The 19,846-nt window shown below is 52.8% G+C and overlaps 1 protein-coding gene across 3 annotated transcripts; it reads right to left on the reverse strand.

The window, feature by feature from the left end:
- Positions 1-594: 594 nt before the first annotated feature.
- Positions 595-16,853, reverse strand: PVALB (parvalbumin). 3 transcript variants are annotated; one of them, XM_074375483.1, is made up of 5 exons: positions 16,506-16,853; positions 15,910-15,977; positions 14,077-14,209; positions 12,674-12,783; positions 595-812 (listed from the first exon to the last, which is right to left on the reverse strand). In XM_074375483.1, the coding sequence occupies exons 2-5, from the start codon at positions 15,968-15,970 to the stop codon at positions 784-786; spliced, it is 333 nt and encodes a 110-aa protein (XP_074231584.1). In that variant the 5' UTR covers positions 15,971-15,977; positions 16,506-16,853; the 3' UTR covers positions 595-783. The 3 variants fall into 3 exon arrangements, with proteins under 3 accessions (XP_074231584.1, XP_010958670.1, XP_010958668.1); XM_010960368.3 differs by lacking the exon at positions 16,506-16,853 and adding an exon at positions 16,400-16,480; XM_010960366.3 differs by lacking the exon at positions 16,506-16,853 and having other exon boundaries at positions 15,910-16,374.
- Between the last annotated feature and the right edge of the window lie 2,993 nt (positions 16,854-19,846).

A 19,846-nucleotide genomic window follows, 5' to 3' on the forward strand; every position in this document is an offset into this window, starting at 1 on the left:
AAAAAAAAAACTGAAGGAAGGAATCTTGCCATCAGAGGGGAGAAACTGCCTGGTAATGAATTCAGCACAAAGGAAAGGAGTGCCCAGAGATGGGGAAAAAAGGACTTGGTCCTGATGAAATCACTGGAGTTCCTTGATCTAGCTATTCCTGAAGGTCTACCCCTGGACTATTCAGAAACATAACTAAGTCTGTTTTTTCTTCCTGTTTGGCTTGAGTTACTTTGAGTTGGGTTTCTATCATGGGTAACAAAAATAGTCTTGATGAGTATCCATCTGTCCATCCATCCAGTCAACCAGCCAGCCAAAGTCCTAGCTGTGTGGGCTTAGATACGTCACTTTCCTCTCCAAGACTTAGTTTCTGCATCTGTAAAGTGGGAATTTCATCACCTACCTTTTGGGTGATTTCAAAGATTAAAGGGCAATCCAAGTAGGGTACCATGCTTAGTACCAAAGGCAGAGGAGGGGCTCAGTAAATTTCCCTTCCATCCCGTCTTTTCTAACTGTCTGAATCCTGCCCCACCCCTGAGCAGGTGTGCCTGGAAAGCCAGGGTGGGCGCCACACCCCAGCAGGCCTGGGTCTCTCAAACAACAGAATCTGATGGGTACAGCCTTTATTGTTTCTCCATCATTTTCCAGAAGAATGGTGTCATTCGAGGGCCACAAGGGATGGGGGGGAGTAAAAAATAACATAAACAAACTGAACAGAAAGGCAGGTGGGCAGCAAGAGGGGCTGAGATCGGGTGTTCGGGGCAGAGGTGGGAGACCTGGGACAGTCAGAGCCTCTTAGCTTTCAGCCACCAGAGTAGAGAATTCTGCAAAAGAAAATGGCAGAGGTGAGTCAGAGGTGGACCCTGCAGAAGGAACTGGCTAGAACCTGTTTTCTCTCAGTTCTCGAATCTGCTACAGGAAGAGCTGGAGTGATGGAGCGAGTGGGTGTGGGACGAATGAATAAATGAATGAATGAATCAATCAATCAAGTACGATGGGAAATGATGAACCTACCGTGCCTTTTGCTTTACAGTGTATGTCACCCACAGATTGTTAGTAATAATAACTATAATAATAAGAGCAATGGTAGTTTTCTGATTGTTTATCACTTGCCAGTTGCTATTCTAAGCAGTTTATATACAATATCTTGTTTGACTCTGACAGCAATCCTCTGATGTGCATTTTTCATTATTCCCATTCTACAGATGAGGAAACTGAGGCTCAGAGTCCAGCAATGTCTACAAGGTCACACAGCTAGTAAGAAGCAGAGCCAGAGTTCAGACCCAGGTGTGTCTGATTTGGGACCCTGAGCCCTTTCTTAGCCACTTGTCTTAGCCTATGAGGCTCATGAGCAGGATCTAAGAAGACACAGAGTCCCAGGCCCCTGCCCTGGAATTTCTGATTTTTCTAAATCTGGGTCTAGGATAAGGGATGAGTTATCTTATTTGGTAAAAGTTGTTTCTGGTGAGCAGCCAGCTTCAAGAACCACTGTGGGCTCCTCCCCTGGGGAACCAAGCCAGACCCTGGAGGAGACCTGAGCATGTGACCTCTGCACGCAGCTCAGCATGGTGAGTGCACCCAGGGCTCAGAATGAGCTGGGTTCTGTCTCACACAGCTCCTCATTTCATCCTCACAAAACACCCAGGCAACTGGGAGTTATTATCCCCATTTTAAAGAGAGGAAAACTGAGGCCCAGAGGGAAGAAGTGACTTTGCAGAGCCTCTAGATTGTAAGTGGCTGAGGATTCAAGCTCTGGGGTGCAGGCCCCTCCACGTCAGTCTGTGTGAGTCCACAGTGGGCCCCTCCCTCCCCAGAACTGTCCATCTGCCCTTCTTCACCTTAATGTTACTGAATGCTGCCAGACCAGTGTTGACACCAGAGGGTGAGCAAATGTCCTTCTATTGAATCCAACTTGAACAAAGGGATGGTCCCAACCAGGCGAAGGGAGACACAGGGGAGTAGGTGGTCCCTGCCCCACAGGAGCTTCTGGTCAAGTCAAGGAAGAAGGCAGTATCTGGCAAGAAGTGCTCTGTACTTCTGGCCTCTTCTCTGAATCTCAATCATGCTGGGGGCCTTCACACCTCAGGACCTTTGCACCTGCTGTTCTCTCTGCCTGATATCCTCTCCAGGCTGCCTCACAGCTAGCTGCTTGTTCGCCTGGCCTCAGCTCAACTGTCCCCCTTCAAGGGGTCTTCTCTGACTGCCCTGGCCAAAGCAGTGCCCCACCCCTGCTGCGATCCTCTTTGTTGTCACCATTTTTTGTTATATTCACATCACTCACCACGCTTGAAATACCTCTGAGTATATTCTTGCATATTCACTGGCTGTCTGCCTCCTCCACTGGAGCATAAGGCCACAGCCCCCACTCTCCTGGTTCCCTCCAGCCCACCTCCTGTTTCCGCAGCTGCCACCGAGGGGGACGCAGGTGTTTGTGGAAAGGCAAGAGGGGCCCAGAGACTTTGCGTTCACAGGGAGAAGTGGTGCCTTCTATTTAAGGCATCAACAAAACCTTCAGAGGAAAGGTGGCTTCTGATACAGGCCTGTAAGAAGTTGCAGGATTCCCATAGGAAAAAGGCAGACGGAGAGGTCAAGGCTCAGAGGGCAGGAAACACTGGGGCGTTTTTGGGAAAGACCCAGTAGCCATGCTGGGCTGGCATCTTGTGTGAAAAGACTAGCTCAGCTGAAGAAGCCTGGGCCCCCACATCTGGCTCCTCCACTTATGGGCTGTGTGACTTCAGACACGGCGCCTAACCTCTCTGAGCCTCATTGTCATCATCTGTAAAATGAAGGAAAGTCAGTTTAGCTCCTTGAATAGGAGACAGTCAGCAGAGGTGCTATTACCCTCAGCCCCTGCCGGGAGCTCCTCTGCCCCCGTCTTTCATGTCGTCTTTAAAGTGGGGTCCTCGTGTGCTGGTCAGAGGCGGGGACTGCTTGGCAGCCAGGTCTTCCGAGATCTTTATTTGGAATATTTATTTTATGAGAGTCTCCTCCATTGTTTTTCTCTCCAGGAGATGAGAGAGGACGGATGGAGTTTGTCACCATCTCCAATATGTGTCTGAGATGTCATATCCCCTCAGCCTGCCAGACATTGTGGGGCCTCAGGTAAGAAGGCATCGCCTCTGGATGCAGTGTCGTGATGTGGGGACAGCACAGGTGGGGATCCAGAGCTGGGGTTCCAGGCCTAGCCCTGTGCCATTTGCTGGGAAATACACCCCTCTGGACATCAGTTCCCTCATCTGCCCGTGGGGTGACAGGAGGGGCCGGTAACAATTCCTAGTGAAAGGTATACAAAAAAATGGATGTGAAGTGGCTTCAGAAAGGCCACAAGAGGTATCTGGGGGTCCCTTGAGGTACGTCCCGCCCTCCACGGACTTGGTATGAAGCACATAGTGTAAAAACCTAGTGTAATTTCTTCATCACACATAGTTATGTTGAATGTTAGTATTAGGGGATGTTGGGTGAGGGTATATGGAACTCTCTGTACTATTGTTAGAGGCCTTATCTAAAGCTAAAATTATTTAAAAATAAAAAGTGAAAAAACAAAACATGCTATCATCATGGAAATGACCTGCCATGACCCCCGCCGGGTGGACGGACATGTACCTGGGCTCCCCACCTTTCTGGGAAGTGGATACCACCCACTCCTGTCCCCAGGTTGTCCCTGAGGATAGGAAAGGCAGGTGACCTGGACATAGGGGCCTGGGTATTGACTCAGGGTGGGAGAGAGGGACGGTCCTCCTGCTGGTCCTGAAAACTCCCAGAATCACGGCTTGAGCGATAACAGTCGGGGCAGGGCTGGAACCAAACACCAGACTCTAAAAATCCCTCCCATGGGCCAGGTTTTCTCAGCCACGAGCTCCTCTGATCCTACACTTACTAAGGCAGGTGCTTATTTGAGATGTCTTACATCATTAGTACTTTGATTAATATTGTCCATTTTTATGGAATTCAAAAACTCTTATTTACCAAATACCTACCTGGGAAGCATTTGCATTTATCAGCTCATTAAGGTCTCATGGCCCCTCCACAGGAGAGACGCGTTTGTCTGCATTTTACAGATGGGGAAACTGAGGCCCAAGAGTTAAGTTGCTTGACTAAGATCACAGGGTAGACGTGATTCCAACTTCCTGCTTTACCCTGGAAGTTTCTGACCTCCTTTGACCTAGGTCTCAAGTGACACATGAGCCAGCTCAAACACCGCCACCCACATGACCGTCATATTAGCCGTTTTTTATTTACTTCATGGCACTTAGCACTCTCGGAAATGATCTTATTTCTGCACTTACTGATTCTTGTCAGTCTCCCCGTAAATTCCAGAAGGGCAGGGAGCATCATCTTTTGTATTCACCACTCTCCTAGAGACAGAGCAGACCTGGTACCCGGCAGGTGCTTGTAAACAAATGCCAGATGGGTGGGCGGATGGACGGATGAGTGGATGGGATGGCTCATGAGTCCTCCTCACGGTTCAGCGAGTACCAACTTACTGCATGCAATTCTCACAACAGCCCCTGGAGGTGAGTTGGATGATTCCCATTCTACAGATGGGGAAGTGGAAGCCTGGCGAGGTCAAGTGTCAGGGTCAGGCAGAAAAGAAGGGGCAGGGGCAGGGTCTCAGGAACACCCGCTCTGTGGAGGTGGCGAGACCATTCCCAACAGGGTTATCATCACAGATTGGGGGGAAGCATGAACCCTCTCCAGCTTCAACCCGCTGTTTGATCTGGCAAACTGGCCAGAGCCAGCATAGCCTGTTTTGGGGCATGGAGTTGCTCTGTCCTGGGATGAAGGAGACGTGAGTCCATCCATCAACACCAGCTGATGGAGTGACTATCAGCTGTGACTGGAGGAGAAGTTGGCCCTTACCGTTTCCTGACCTCTACACCTACCCCTCAACCCTCACCCTCAAAATTATGGGTTCTCGGCTGCTCATCAGCAAAGACCCCATTCATCACCTTCACACTGGATGGCATTTGGGGCAGTCAGCATGACGGAGACCAAGGGACACCAATCAAGGGACTCTCTCGCGGTGAAAGTCCAGCATTTTGGAGCCTGACCATGGGAGATATTTTGAACTGGTGGGGTTTTCAAAAGCCTCTAAAAACAGACCCCTGGGTCCACCCTGAAGCAGCCAGAGTGTCACAATGGACACATGCCCTGGCTTTTTGCAGAGATCACAGGAGTCTAATTTTGTCCTCTCAGAACCTGGAGCATAGTACTTTGTAGATCACTTCCTGGCTGGGTGGCCTTAGGTTACTGCATTGTCTCTCTGAGCCTCAATTTTCTCACGGGTAAAGTGGGTATGGTAATGTCTACTTGCACCAACCGCTATTGAGAAAACCAGATGAGAAAATACAGAAAGATGCCTGGCACATTGTAGGTGGCTGATAAATGTTAGTTTCACCCCACTTGGATTCCCTCAGCACAGCTAGCACAGGTTGGAGCTTTAAAATAACCACAGCAATAACCACGAACATCCTGAAACTAAGACAGGAAGATGTAAACAGAAAGAGGACATGGGAAGCCCAAAGAGGAACTAGCTGACCTGGTGCAAGTTTCTGACACTGTCTATCCCATCTGACTTGGAGTCCCGCCTCCAGCACAGCCATCAACGGACACTAAGTCTCTGCCCCTCAGTTTCCGCATCTGTAAAATGGGGACACTGAGAGAACTCCTCATAGGGCCATGGAGGGGACTACGTGAGCTACAGCGGTGCCTGGCACACAGAGGGAGCGCAATTAAATCATATCTATTTTTGAGATGCCAGTGTTCCTTGGGAGAGGGATCCAGAGATGCAGAGCCCTTTCTCCTATAGGAGTGCGAGTACAGCCCTACCTTTGCCGACAAAGCCTCACCTGAGGCCCCTGGGGACAGCTTGCTGGTGTCTTCATCATCCAATCAGGAAGAGACTAGAGATGGAGGTGGGGGTGGGGCAGGCAGCAGGCGAAGGGTCAGAGGATGGGAGGGCTCAGGTTTTTCCTTTCCCTTAAGAAACTGAAATTAGCCTAATTAGGTCTGTCCCAGTCCCCAGTGCTGTGGGGATGGGACAAAATTAGAAGCTATTGACAGGTGAGAGCAGTACTCCCTGATAGCCCGAGGTGAAACTGAGATGAACTTTGAGTCAGCGCCTGGAAGGCTCTCCCTCCTCCGCTCTGTCGTGATGACCAGGAGGAAGGCACCAGCCTCCCGGTTTATCACCTCGCCTCGCCTCTAAATAGCTCCAGGGCTGAGTTTCTTATAAATTGGTATTGCAAGCAAGGATCACTTTCCCACCCCAGAGAATCAGGAGGCGGGGTCATTCGGGGTCAAGACAGACAGCCACAAGGAGCCGGTAAACAGTCCTGGGGATGCACCCTGTCAGGCGATGCCCTGCGAGCCATCCTGTTTCATCCTCACCAGCTCTCTTATCTCCATTTTATTTACAAGGAAACTGAGGCTGAGAGTCATTCAGCCAGGAAGATTCACCTCTAGCCAGGATATGTCTTTTTCTCTGAGGTTGGAGTTGAACGGCCCTGGGTTCTGACTCAAGCTGTAACCCCCAGAGGTAGAGGAGGGGTAAATGGAGAGGGAACATCTTCTTTCTGCCCTCACTGCTGCTCCTTTTTGCAGGAGGGCAGTTATATAAGGGGTGGTGCTTGCCTTCCCTTGGCTAAATCTTATCTAGTGCAGCATAAGGTCGGAGTTACGGAGAGTCCACACGGGAAAAAAGCGAGCATCTTGCTAAGCACAGAAACCATTTATAACTCGTGTCCCAGCTCAGCCTGGTGGAGAGAGTAGTGGAATCTGGAAACCTGGGTTCTACTCGGCCAAGGTTTTGCTGTGTGACTTTGGCAGGTCTAACCCCAACCCCAACCCTCTTTCGATTGCCTCCAGACTAAGATTTAACGGATCATTTTGCAGCCCTCTGTATAAAATACGTCTTGAGATGGATGCTTATGAAAGAAACCCCCAGCTCCAAGAAGCCTGTGCTTTCTGATCCAACTCGTGTTTTTCATCTCTTCTTCCAATCTCAAGCTCAGATTCAAAGCTGATTCTTTCTGAAGGTCGCAAGCTTGCAATTTCCCTTGAGCCTCAGTTTCCACATCTCCCAGTGGGGATCAGACTCTGTCCCCCAGATCGTATTGAGCCGGGATGAGGATGCAATAAAACAGGACAAAACACTGCGCACCTTGGGCCTCTGCCATCGGAGCTGCGGGCTGGCCCTGATGTGCTTGGAAATCAAACCCCATATGGGCTGGAGGGCTGAAACTACAGGGAGGCGGGTTAGACTCCCCTTTTATCCTTCTCACCTTCCTCCCCTCTTAGACTCAATTCCACTTCCTCTGAGGACAGATATTGCACTACTTCCAAAGGGTTTTGAGGTAGCTTACCAGAGAAAGCAGACACCGAAAAAGAGAGGAAAGGAACCATTTCTCGGACACCCACTTAATTCTTGCAACAACCTTTTAAAGCGGTTATTTTTACCCCTGCTTGGGGATGAGGAAATGGATGCCCAGCGAGAGGAGAAGGCTTGGCCATTCACACTGCTGGTAGCACACGCTCTGCAGGTTGTACCTTCTACCTGACTTTAGGAGTTTCAGCCCAAGGGCTTGCTCCCTCCCTGCTGCCTTCTATGTTTAATAGGCTAATTAAGGATAAAAGAGAACAGATTTTGCCAGAAGGAAGCAGAAAAGGCAAATACCTTCAGGCACGTGCCATCAACTGCAAGGGGCAGGCAATTATCATGACTGAATTTTTCAGCAACGGAAGCAAAAGCCAAGCATGAGCTCTTGAGTTGGAACAGGCTTGAAGCATAGGAAACTGGATCTGCCACTGGGATCAGGTTTCAGGGAAACTGTAACTAGGATTGCATGCGTGCGCATGTGTATATGGGGCGTGCAGCTCTCGTCTACAGCCTGGCAGGGAAAAGAGAGGTATTTGGAGGTGGACTGTCGAGGTTTGAAGCAAGGCCCCAGTGCTGAATAGCTGTGAGACCCTGAGCAAGTCATCCCACTGCCCTGGGCCTCAGTTTCCTTGTCTGTGCAGTGAAGGTGTATCTTGTGATGCTGTTGTGAGGACTCAAGGAAGTGCCACATGGATGGTACCCCCTGTTCCCATCGCCATGCACGGTCCACGTGGGCAGGTATTAGGTGCGGAGAACCCGGGCTGGAGACACATCAGGGTGGCAAACGGTCCTACCTAGACCTCCGAGCCTCAGTTGTGGCTCTGCTACTGAGTGACTCTGGGCATGTTACTTAACCACTCAGTTTCCTCATCTGTAAACGGGAAGAGTGATGGGACCTCCTTTCTAGGATGAATGTAGGGCAGTGGTTCTCAAAGTGTGGTCCCTGGACCATCAGCTCCACATGGGAACTTAGTAGAAATGCAAACGCTTGGGCCCCACCTAGACCTAAGGAATCAGAAACTCTTGGGATGGGGCCTGAGCATCTGTGTTGTGAAAAGCCCCCTGTGATTCTGATGCCGGGTCCTGTCTGAGACCCACCTTGGGGACAGACAAGTATTTGAGAAGGAACCTGCCACTCACTAGTCTTGCCTGTTACTTGTGCCTGGGTTTTGCCACTGCGGCTGGGTTTGGGGGCACCTTCCGCCTCTGTCCATCTTCTTTCTCCTTGTCTGCCTCTACCTCCCCCTACCCCCCTTTACCAGCTCTGCACCAGTCTTTCAAGGGTGTCCTTTGAGAATTAATTGACCATGTCTATAAGAGTCTTTGAGCTTCCTGGAGGTAGTTGCCCAGAGACAGGTAAGCAAAGGGTTATTATTAGAACTTTGTCTTTCTACCCACTCCCTTCAATCTGTGATCCTAAAGGACCTGGTAAATATCACTCACCTTCAGAAGGGCAAACAGCTAGAGATGGAGGCAGTACCCCTGGTTCTAGAATCCCTCCCAGTGCCTGCTACAGGCAAGCCCCCACCCAGCTCAAAGAGGTCTCCATCCTTTGCCTATGGATCTCTGCCTATACACCACACTTCCTCATCACTGCATCCCCAGAGCTGGACACATATTCATTCAGTCGTTCCGCAAACTTTTTTTGCCCCTCTACTATGTGCCAGGACCTGTTCTGGGTGCTGGAGTCAGAACTGAACAAAACAAAGTTCCTGCTTTTGTGGAGCTGACATCCACCCCAGTGGGAGAGAGAGAAGCAAGCAGTAAGTCACTAAATAAAATTATCTATGATGGATACTCACTAGACTTTGAATGAATGGATGAATGAATGAATGAAGCAGGCAGCACAGGGCATGTGCATTGGATCCAGACAGACCTGAACCCAGATCTTGACCTTGTCTTTCCCTAGGGATGGGAGTTTAGGCAAACCCTTGGCCTCTCGGAGCCTCAGTGTCCTCCATCTATAAAATGCGGATAGTAATACAGCCTCAAAGATAGTGACATGCTCAGCACAGCGCCTGGCGCACGGTGAGGGCTCCATGAAGTCAGATGTCATTGCCATCATTACTCCAAGTCACACAGCTGAGCCTAAGTGCCAGCCTGGTCCTCCGTCTAGAGGTGTATGCACTAGGGCACCTGGGGAGTCCCGGAGCTGGAAGGGACCCCAGTGACTGGCCAGTGATCTGAGCCCTGATTTTAAAGAGCTGGTGCCTGAAGGTCAGAGGGCTTCTCTGACTTGCCCCAGATCCCACCCGGAGCTGAAGGCATCCTCCAGCCAGTGGGCAGGGCTCAGACCCTTTGGACTTCAGAGCGAGCAGGCAGCAAAGCAGAGTGCCTAAGATAGAAAATTCTGGGCCCTCAAAGGGCTCTCCCCCCATCTCACTGCCTATCGGGCACCATCACACCCATCTTTCTTGTCCTCCTTTAAAAAAAAGTACTGTGTTTGAGGGTGGAAGTGGGTAGGGGGGCATCTGCATCTTCCCACCTCAAAAGCGCGAGCTTGTGGGCAGTCTGTTCTCACTGCCCGCTCCATCTCTGGCCCCCACTCGTCCGTGCTGCCCTGACTCCCGGACCTTCACCAGGTCGGCCTGAGCCTGGCTACGCTGGCAGACAGACCTGGCTTTGAACTCCGTGTCACCTTGGGCACTGGAGCCACTCTTTCTGCATCTGGACCTATGTCCTCTGTCATCCCGAGGTAAAGTGAGGTGATGTTTGAGCAGAGTCCAGCGTTGGGCCGGGCACACGTTACTCACCCTGATGATCATTCTCTCTCCCCTCCCACCCTCAGCAAACCAGTATTCTTGCCCCTTTCCCAGCCTCAGTGCCTTTGCTGATTGATACCAAGGCCTTGCCTGGACCTCCCTCCACTTGCCCTCCTGGCCTGCAGCAGCACTGCCCACGGTCCCCAGATCCCCGTAAGTGCCTGCTGTCTCCGTCTCCGCAGAGCTCGCCTGCACCTCCCGGCCTCTGCCTGGTACTGCCATGTGTCTGTGTGTGTATCATAGAGCTAGAGGCATCATGCAGATAGAATAGAAATTCTATCTGCAGCCCCTCTTTACTGAGCACTTACGGTGTGCGGGGCAATGCACTCAACCCTACTGTACATTGTGTCTTGGAATCCTCACAAAACGCCAGTGTTGCCATGCCCAGTTTATAGATGAGGAAACTGGGGCTCCGAGGCACCCAGCCAGGAAGTGGCGCCTCCGGGAACTGGGCCTGATACCTCTTTGCCTCCCCCACTGCTATTCGGCAAGTGTCTGTTGGGTCTGTTGGAAGAGTCGAGTTAGCTCTTTAAGATCTGAGTTGGGCAGGGAGGGAGGGAGGCAGGGAAGCAGGCCAGGATCTGGCCTGGTTTTTCTTCATCATGAAGGTTCCTTGCAGGCAGCCAGCCATGAAGACCCTGCCTAGGGCTTCTGAGCTGCAGCATATTGAAAATAAAAATGGGAGGGAGGGCCAAAGGCCTGGATTGGGGTCACGGCAGGAACTGGGCCCAGGGGAGGAACTGTCTGATAAGTGACCCAGTGAAGGTGGGGAGGGGAGGTAGGGGTACCACTCACTGGAATCACCTAGACCGGCCACCCATTTCTCTCCAGCACCCTCTGCTCTGGCTCCTTTAAAACCACCTCCCTCCTTCCCAGCCACAAGACGGGCAGCAGGCATCAGGAGGCCAGGCGACTCATTGCACCTGACCTTGCTAGACTGTCTCCATCCTCGTTTCTGGCATAAAACTTTAATAGCCTGTGCCCACATTCAGAATCCTTGTACCTTTCCCAAGGCAATTTTCTGTCTATAGTCACTTAATTTTCACAACGAGCCCAAGCAGGTCTTAGGAGAAAACTGTGCACCCCATGTGTCAGACACAGGAACGTAGGTGTGGAGAGGTGATGGGGTGAAGGTCACAGCCGGTGAAGGGCAGACAGCCAGCAGAGCACCAGGGCCTACACTTTACAACCAGGCAACAGATGTTTATTCCATGCCTGCTTTGGGTCATGTATGGGCTACATACTGGGGATAAAAGGATGAATACAACCTTGTCCTTGTTTTAAAAAATTAGTTAACAGACTTGTAGATAGCACTTCCTCTGTGCCAGACACTTCTAAACACATCATATACGAATGCATCTAATCCTCTGACAATCCTAGGAGATAAAAACTATTATCCTCAGTTCAGAGATGACAAAACTAAGGCCCAGAGTAGTTACTTGAATTGCCCCAAATCACACAGCTAGAAAGAAGCTGGGTTGGGATTTGAACCCAGACAACATGAGCCCAGAGGCCAAGCACTTACGCACAGTTTCCTCTGAAACTGGCAGGAAGGACTATCACAAGGGCACAGATGTTGGAATAATGGAAAGTTGGAAAGAGATATTCAGACCTGTTTCTACATCCCTGCTCCCCCACTTATGTCCTAGCTCTCTGAACAGGCCAAGCACCTTCAACCTCAGTTTGCCCATCTGCAAAATGGAGATAATCCCCGAGGATGTTGTGATGCTAAGAAAGATAATGATGCTGGGGTGTGTTCCTTGAACGCTGGTTAAATCTGAAGGGAAAAGGATGTGGGATGGTGGACCACTAGCCCCTCACCTTTCCTAAAAGCAAAGCTTGAAAAGCAAGATCAGGTCAGATGTTCCTTTTTGTAATTCCCAGCTGATCCCTGCCTGGCTGTTTCTCCCGGCTCTCCTACAGTGCTGGAATGGTATATATTTGGGTGAAACCAAAACAGGTTTTGAGACTTGAAGTTACAAGACACCAGGACAAGATGCGGAGGAGGACAGGAGATAAGGAATTTCCATCCCTGGAATCTGAGAACATGAGAGCCAGTAGGGTCCCTGAGGGGATCAGTTTGCCTCATCTCCTCGGGTTGCAGATGGGAGACTGAGGCCCCACACAGAAGATAGGCTGCCCAAGGTCACACAGCTGGTTTAGGCAGAGCAGGGGCCAGAACCCAGGCAAAGTTCAGGGAAAATCCAAATTCTCCTGGATCCCTTACACAGCAGGAGAAAGAAAATAAAGAAAAGAATCGATTCCTTTTGAGTTGTTCAGATCCAGAAAAACTGGAGCGGTGCCAAGATAGCAGAATACGGGGACACATAGCTCACCCCCTCCCACAAATCTAGAAAAAATATATCAGTTTTTCTTTGCCTGGCTTATATGATAGAGCTCTCAGACCTAATGGATTGCCTTTTTTCCTTCTAATCTTGGGGAGTGTGGGACTCCCCCTCTCCCCTTCACGTGATGGGCATAGCTATAAGCTTTAAGCATCCAAAGATCCTGAGATCCACAATGTGCCCAGGTCACAGTTACTCACCATCGGCCCCAATCTTGCCGTCCCCATCCTTGTCTCCAGCGGCCAGCAGCGTCTTGGTTTCTTTAACAGACAGGTCTCTGGCATCTGGGGAGAAGCCTTTCAGAATGAATCTGGAGGAGAAAAGGGAGAAAGCCGGGGAGGGAGTCAGGTCAAGGTCACCTTGCAGGAACACCGGGTGGATGGTGGGCTGCAGTCTGCACAGGGGAAGCAGGCAGCTGGGACAGGCAGCGAGCAGGGAGCATGCATGCAGTTGTGCTTGGCCAGGCAGCCAGGACATGGCTGTGCTTCGTGGGTGGGTGTGCAGGGAAGGACAGGCTGTCCTCAGTGAAGGGTTGCCTTCACATCAGTTAGGGCACCTGCATTTGTTTATTTATTCAGCCAACACAACAAACACAAAAGTGTCTTCTCTGTGCCAGGGCCATGCTGAAAACCAGGGGTACAGAGATGATCTTAGGAAGCTACAAGAAAACACAGGGAAGGCGTCAAGTTCTGCTGGAGAGAACACACAGTGTGATGGATGCAATGATGCGGAAGTAGAGAGTGGTGCTCAAGGATGTATCCATCCCACTGAGGGGAGGGGAACAGTCAGGGGAGGCTTCCTGGAGAAGGTGATACCTGGAGGATAGGTAGAAGTCAGCCTCTGCATGTGTGTGTGCGCACATGCACACAAGTGCGCGTGCACATTGGGTTCCAGGTGGGTAGAAGGAGAAAGTTCTAGACAAAGGGTACCCTCGTGGGATGGTTTTTGGGCAGAGACAGGTGGATGGAGAAGTCCATACTTGAAAGGCTCCTCTCCCCACCCTACCCCTTCTCTTTATGACAAAATTCAAAGCAGTCTTGGCCCGAGAGTGACACAGCTGGGTCGGCAGACATGGGCCAGGTGGCCGAGAGGGTTCTGGCGGGAGGTTCTTCGCTGATGTAATTTTGCATTTTCCTGGCCATAACCTTCTCCACTTTACTCCAGGACTCCTGAACCCCTAAAGCTGGCTCTGCCTCCCTGGCTTGCACAGAGCCTGCTAGAGCCGCCCTGGTACAGAAGGGCGTGGGTCTGCTGGATGGCGGAAAGCGCACTTTAGACAAATGAAAATCAGTGAAATTCTCCAGGGAGCGCTCTCTGTCTCGCCTGTGGTGTCAGGCAATGAGAAAAACTGCCTCTTGGTTTGTATTAAATTATTAAGTAGCATCATTCCATTAGCAATATTAAGTGGCTATAATTTAACCTAGTTAGTTGCACTTTGCGCTGAGAATTTTATTCTTCCGGAAGCAACGGTGGGCAGGCAGGGTTATTTTCTGTGATGGGTGCAGAGAGAAGGGCAGATTGATGGGAACTGGGAAGCCAGAGTCCCAACACCACTCCCTCTCCCAGAGCCGCAGGCTGGGCAGCCCCCCAGCTCTCAGTTTACCCCAGCTCCTCCTCCTCGATGAAGCCACTCTTGTCTTTATCCAGGATGTGGAACACCTTTCTCACATCATCTGGGCTCTTTTTCTTCAGGCCGACCATTTGGAAGAACTTTTTGTGGTCGAAGGAGTCGACAGCTATCAGGGGTGGAGAGGAACGGGTTAAAATGAGGACAGAGAAAGGCCCTAGGGAAGGGTGGGAGGTGGGAGAATGGGGGAGGCGGAGAGGTGGCACAGCATTTTGATCGACTCCCCTGGGCCTGGGGGTGGAGAGGCATATCTCCATGGGAGAGCTGAGGGATCCCAGGCCAGGAGAGGGGGCTCAGCCCCAGGTCACACAGCCAGAGGTGGCAGAGGCCACCCAGATCTCCCTGGCTCTCAAGTCAGCCCAACCCTCCACTGTACCCTTCACTAATGGTGGGGGTAGACTTTGAAGGCAAAAGGGCTTCCTGTTTCCATGAAGCCTTTTGGTGGGTGGCTCAGTGCAGGTGGGCAGGGGAATCTGAGGTGGTGTGAACATGGTGCGTGAATGTTGAGGGGAGAGGGAGGGTCGACCTTTCTCTTGGCCGTAGATTGTGTTGCCAGAAAGTCAACACAGAGAGGACAAGTTTCTCTCAAGGTCACACAGTGGGAGGAGGAGGGGGAGGCCCCAGAAGTCCTGGCTTTACTGCAGAAATCCATTCCGGTGGAAATGGGGGCGGGTGTTGAAAGGCTCCCCAAGAATTCCCAGTTAGGTTTCTTCTCAGAGGAAGCAAGTTGGGTCAAGGAGAAGTGGATGGGTTATCACAGTGCCCTGGGAGGTGGCTTCCCAAAGCTTCTTCATGCCCATTGGAGGGGGCTCCAAGCAGAAAGGAAATGGGAACCCCCCTCCAGTTTTCTATGTCTTAAGTGCCTTTTTAAGAACACCTGGGAAAGGAAATGTTAGACCGAGTAACTTATGTGTGTGTGTATGGGGAGGGGGGGACCCCTGTTGAGAGTCACTGTTCTCCTCCCCTCAGCCTGGGCTGGAGTGGGGGAAAGTTGCTCTTGTCCACCTTGGACACTAGGTTAGGGGAACAAAACTGGGCTGACCCCAGTGCTAATCCCCCTTCTGCCCTGCGAGATGACCTTGGGTAAGTTTCTGGCCCTTTTCCTGCCTCAGTTTCCCCATATGGGTAATGAGAAGGAGGAGGAAGGTAGGCAGCTAAGGGCTCAAGTCCAGGGCAGCTCAGAGAGGTGAGACTGCTGGCTCCCCTCCCTCTGGAAGTTGCAAGCGCTTCCCTGAGGATGCTCCACGCAGAACAGAGCTCCAGCTGCGGGAAGGTCACCTCGCTCGCTTGCAAGTCCATTGCTGGGGTGGGCTCTGAGCTCCAGAAAGGGGGCTTGGACTTAAGGGGAGCCAGCAACGAGCAGCTGGGCGAGAAGAGTCCCGCGCAGAACGGGGATCTCGGAGAGGGGTCGCTTGGAGAGAAGCGTGCGCACCCACGGTCCCCTCCAAGTATCTTAAAAAGGAAGTTCCGAGCGCCCACAAGGACCCAGAAGTCCCGCCTTCGACCTGGGTCTTCGCCCTTGGTCCGGGACCTGAGTCCACGCAGCGCGGCCACCCTGCCTTTGGCGCCCGCAAGTTTCGGTTGTCCAGCAGGGCGCCCGGCCTCCCCGCCCGCTCCCTGCGCCAAGTCTCGCGCCGGCAGAGTTTGGAAATGCGGTGGACCACCCCCCCGCCACGCTCCGCCAGCGCCCCGCGGGATGCGTGGGCAGAGGAGCGCTAGGGAAGACTTGCCCGCCGTGGGACCCGTGGGATGCAGGGGCCAGGGTGGTGGATGAGGGGAGAGGGATGCGGAGGGGAGCGCGCTGCTCACCGGTAAAGGCCCCCACTGCCTTCTTGATGTCCTCAGCGGTGAGCAATTCTGTCATCGACATCCTGCAACTGTTTGAGCGGGCAGAGCAAGTGCGAAAAGATTAAAAAGTGCTTTTCTCATCATTTCTGCTCATATGACCAGCGCTGCAGTGCTGCGCGCCGGGCGCACGCCAGCCGGCCTGGCGCGGAGCCAGGGGGCGCGGGGCTCGGCGCGCAGCCAGAGCCGCTCAGTCCAGCCGCGCCGCCGAGCCGCGCGGGCAGGGCCGAGCAGGCGGATAGGCGCGCAGTCCCGCTGCAGCTCCCGCCCCCCACCCCGCCTCGCCCTGCCGGGGGTCCCTGGGATTGCGGTCCGGGCCCCGGGGGGAGGGGCGGCCTCTGGAATTTACGGGGCGCCCGCGCCACCAGCCAGGTCTGGAGGGTTCTCCTGCCGTCAAGGGCACACAGGAGGCGCCAGCCTGGTGCAGCCAGCGCAGGGCCTTGCATCCGCGCACCTCCGAGAATGTCCTGCCGCTTTGGGGAGGATACTGGACTGGCAGGGACCAGGGCTACACCCTCGTGGGCCTCTTGGCCCACCTCCCATTCTCTCTCCACTCCTACCTCAGCCTCCGCTCTGTCTGTCGTGCATGCAAATTTATGCTGAAAATCCGAGCGCTGAGGTCTGGAAACCTGACCCATGGGACGCTGGGAGGGGTAACACTGATAAGTTGGCGTTGCCACGGCCCTCTGCGGGTGCCCCATTCTACATCCGTCCAGGGACGCACATACTGAAACTAAATTTTTTTCTTAGTCTGACTTTTCTAAGAACCCTCTGGGATCCCCATTTACTGCTTGCTTTCCTGGGCTCCTGAGCCAAGGAGTACAGTGCAGTCCAGACTCCCCACCCCTATATAAACCATTTTGGGGAGGGGAGGGTGGGAGAGGCTACTCGGAATCTCTATGCCCCCTCTGCCAACTTGAAGACCAGAAGGCCCATGTTGGGGCAGAGGGTGCCATCTTCAGCCCACACTGTCAAGACAACGGAAGCAAGTTTTATGACCTGGACATCATCTGTGGGAAATGTGACACTTCCTAATCTTTATGCAGGCGGAGACCAGGTGCATTCTTTCCCACCATGTCCTAAGGATTCAGGCTACACCCGGCTGCCTCCAGAGTGTGCACAGCCCTAGACAGGGAATCAGGAGGCCTGGGTTCTAGATCTGGGGCTATAGTAAGTCTCTCAGTGACCTTGGGTTGTGACCTTCCCCGTCTCTGGGCTTCAGTCTCCCTCCACTGTGTTGATGGTATGGATGGATGGTCCCTGGGGGAGGATCTTGAGACTCCAACTTAAGGTGTGGGCAGGTGGGCAGGGGCTGAGATAGTGGCCCTTGATGGGAGTGCTGGGAAGAGCTGCCCAGCTGCCCATTAGCTCAAGTTCCCTCGCACTCACTGTCAACACTGTCTCCCTCAACTCAGTCCTGGACGGCTGCCCTTCCTGGAAACCTTAGGATGATGCTGGCTTTGGCTGGCCCCTTCCCTGTGAGTCAGCTCCTTCAGGTGACAACCTGCCAGCTGGCTTCCAAGGCGCAGAGGCTGCGGCTCCCAACCTGATCTCTCTCGCTTGGGACCCCTCAGCTGCCCCTGCCGCCCCTGCCTCCTGCTGGGCTGTAAACTTGGAGATGCTGGGTTTCTAAGCTATCATTTCAACGCAGGAGCTCAGGGCACTCCAGGGGCCTAGGAAGAGAGTCTGCCTCCTCCCCAGCTGAAGGACCCTTGTGCTATCCTGGTAGGGAAACTGAGGCCGGAGGGAGTCAGTGAATGGTCTAAAAACACACAGCGAGGCAGTGGCCGAGAGGGGCCTACTCCCAGGTCTGCTAATTTCAAGTTCAGCGACCCGCTTTGTGGAGCTCCTCCAGTTCTCAGGACACAGCCCTATCAAGTCCCTATCTGAGCCACCAGCTGGCTCCTGGAGAGTCCCCAAACACTGACCCCTGTGGCAGAGGCTGGAATCTCAACAGAGACCCATCCTTCTCCCTTCTTCCTCCATCCCTCCCTGCTGCAGAAGCCTCCCATCAACTTGACACCCTCTCTGGGCTGAAGTCCACCCAGCCAGAACACCCGATGATGTCATCAGATCAGCCCATCAGCCCTCAACCCCTTCCTCCTGCCTCCTCTGCCCAGGCGTGGGCTTCCTCACCTGAGTCCACAGATGCCTGGCTCTACCCTTGTCGTTCTACAGGTGAGATTAGCCTCAGGACCTCCTAATCGGGAATTAAGATGGAGACCCCCGGAATCTTACTCTTATCCCTGGACTCCATCGCTGTCTACCTCTCAGCATCCACCACCCCAACATGTGTCACTGAGGGGAGGGGACACGTGGTTGTCCCTTCCAGCTGGCCTCCTTCCCCTCTGTGGGCTGCCATCCTCCTCCAACCTCGGTAGCTGCCACTCACCTTAGGTGGGGGTGGAGGGCTGGAACCTGCACTATAGGCTGGGCGGGTGGGAGGTCCTGTCAGGAAATGAGCCTGGTGGTGGGATGGCCACCTATATAGGCTTCTGCTCTGGCTATTTTGGGAGGTGGCGCTTCCCCCTGCCCCCGGCCCCCTCCTCTTCCGGTGTCAGGTCCTCCCCACCCCTGGTGCTGAGTGTCTGTATCACATTCACCCTCCCTGGGCCCATTGAGCCAGGCCTATTAATAACCCTTGGCCCCTACCTCCCTTCAGCACCCAAAAATTGAGGCTCAGGCAGGGCTCGCCTCTTCCATGAAGCCTTCTGTGACCGCTTTAGATGGCAGTAACATTTCCATCCTCCAAAATCCTACAAGGAAAAGAAGAGGAAAATGAGCAGAGGAGTGGATCAGGAATTGCCTTCCATGCACCTGGCTGGGCTAGGTCCCTCCTATCCATCCACCATCTTCTCACTACAACCTTGCAGTGCAGGCCTGGTCCCTCTTGCATGGGTGAGGAAACAGCACAGGGATGGTAGGGTTCCCCCATTTACTACTTAAAGCTATGGACCTGGAGCCGGGAGAGGACTAGCACTCTCATAAGATGATCGAGTGCCTGCCAGAAAGATGTGCTCTCTGTGTTCTCTGACAAATTCCTTCTTCTCTTTGCATCTCAGTCTTCCCATCAGTGAAATGAGCTCACTCTGGGGCAAACTTGGCTCTATAGATGGGATGGGGTGCTGTGAACCCTCTGAAATTATATGCAAAAAGATGCAAAGGCCCGCAGCTTTCAGGAGATTTGTAAAGGAATCTCTGGTGTGGTCTGTCTTGGGCTGGAGATGACCATCCAAGGGGTGTGTTTTGAAAAACATGAGTGGATGCAGGAATTTAACACATATTTACTGAGTATCTAGTATGAACACCATGAAAGGTTCCTCTTCTCGTCCCCAACCTTAAAAAGAATCTCCGGGGCGCTGACACAGTCAACAGTGCATTTCAGTTCTTGATGGTGATGTTAGGAGGCTCAGCCTCCATGCAGAGGCTGATGGAGAGGGAAGCTGCACTGGTCCATTGACCATCGGCTCCGCAGATGGGAAGAGCAGAGGGTGGACTGGAAGGGGAAGCTGGTGCTGGAGCCCGATGTGGAGTGCCAGGGGTCTGGACTAGGATGATGGTAGCGGCATCAGGGAGGAGAATATGGATAGGGTAGCATCTCTGAGGAGACTCTCCCAGGCTTGGGGACTGTGATGGGCTAGCTGGACAAAGCCAGGTTGACTCTAAGGTTTCAAGCTGGGGTTCACTGGAGAATGGCGGTAGTGCTTCTGAAGGTGGCGACTGTGGGGAGAAAGTGGTGCCAAGCTGGAGACATGATACACTGCAGTTGAGAGTCCTAGGATGCTAGGGCTGGGAGAACCTCCATAGTGATTTACCACAACCTGCTCACGCTATAGATGAGGAAACCAAGGCCAAGGTGACAGACCCAGATGACATCAAGAGTAGTGGATGAGCCAGGACC

This window comes from Camelus bactrianus, chromosome 12, assembly GCF_048773025.1.
Source record: "Camelus bactrianus isolate YW-2024 breed Bactrian camel chromosome 12, ASM4877302v1, whole genome shotgun sequence".
NCBI lineage: Eukaryota > Metazoa > Chordata > Mammalia > Artiodactyla > Camelidae > Camelus > Camelus bactrianus.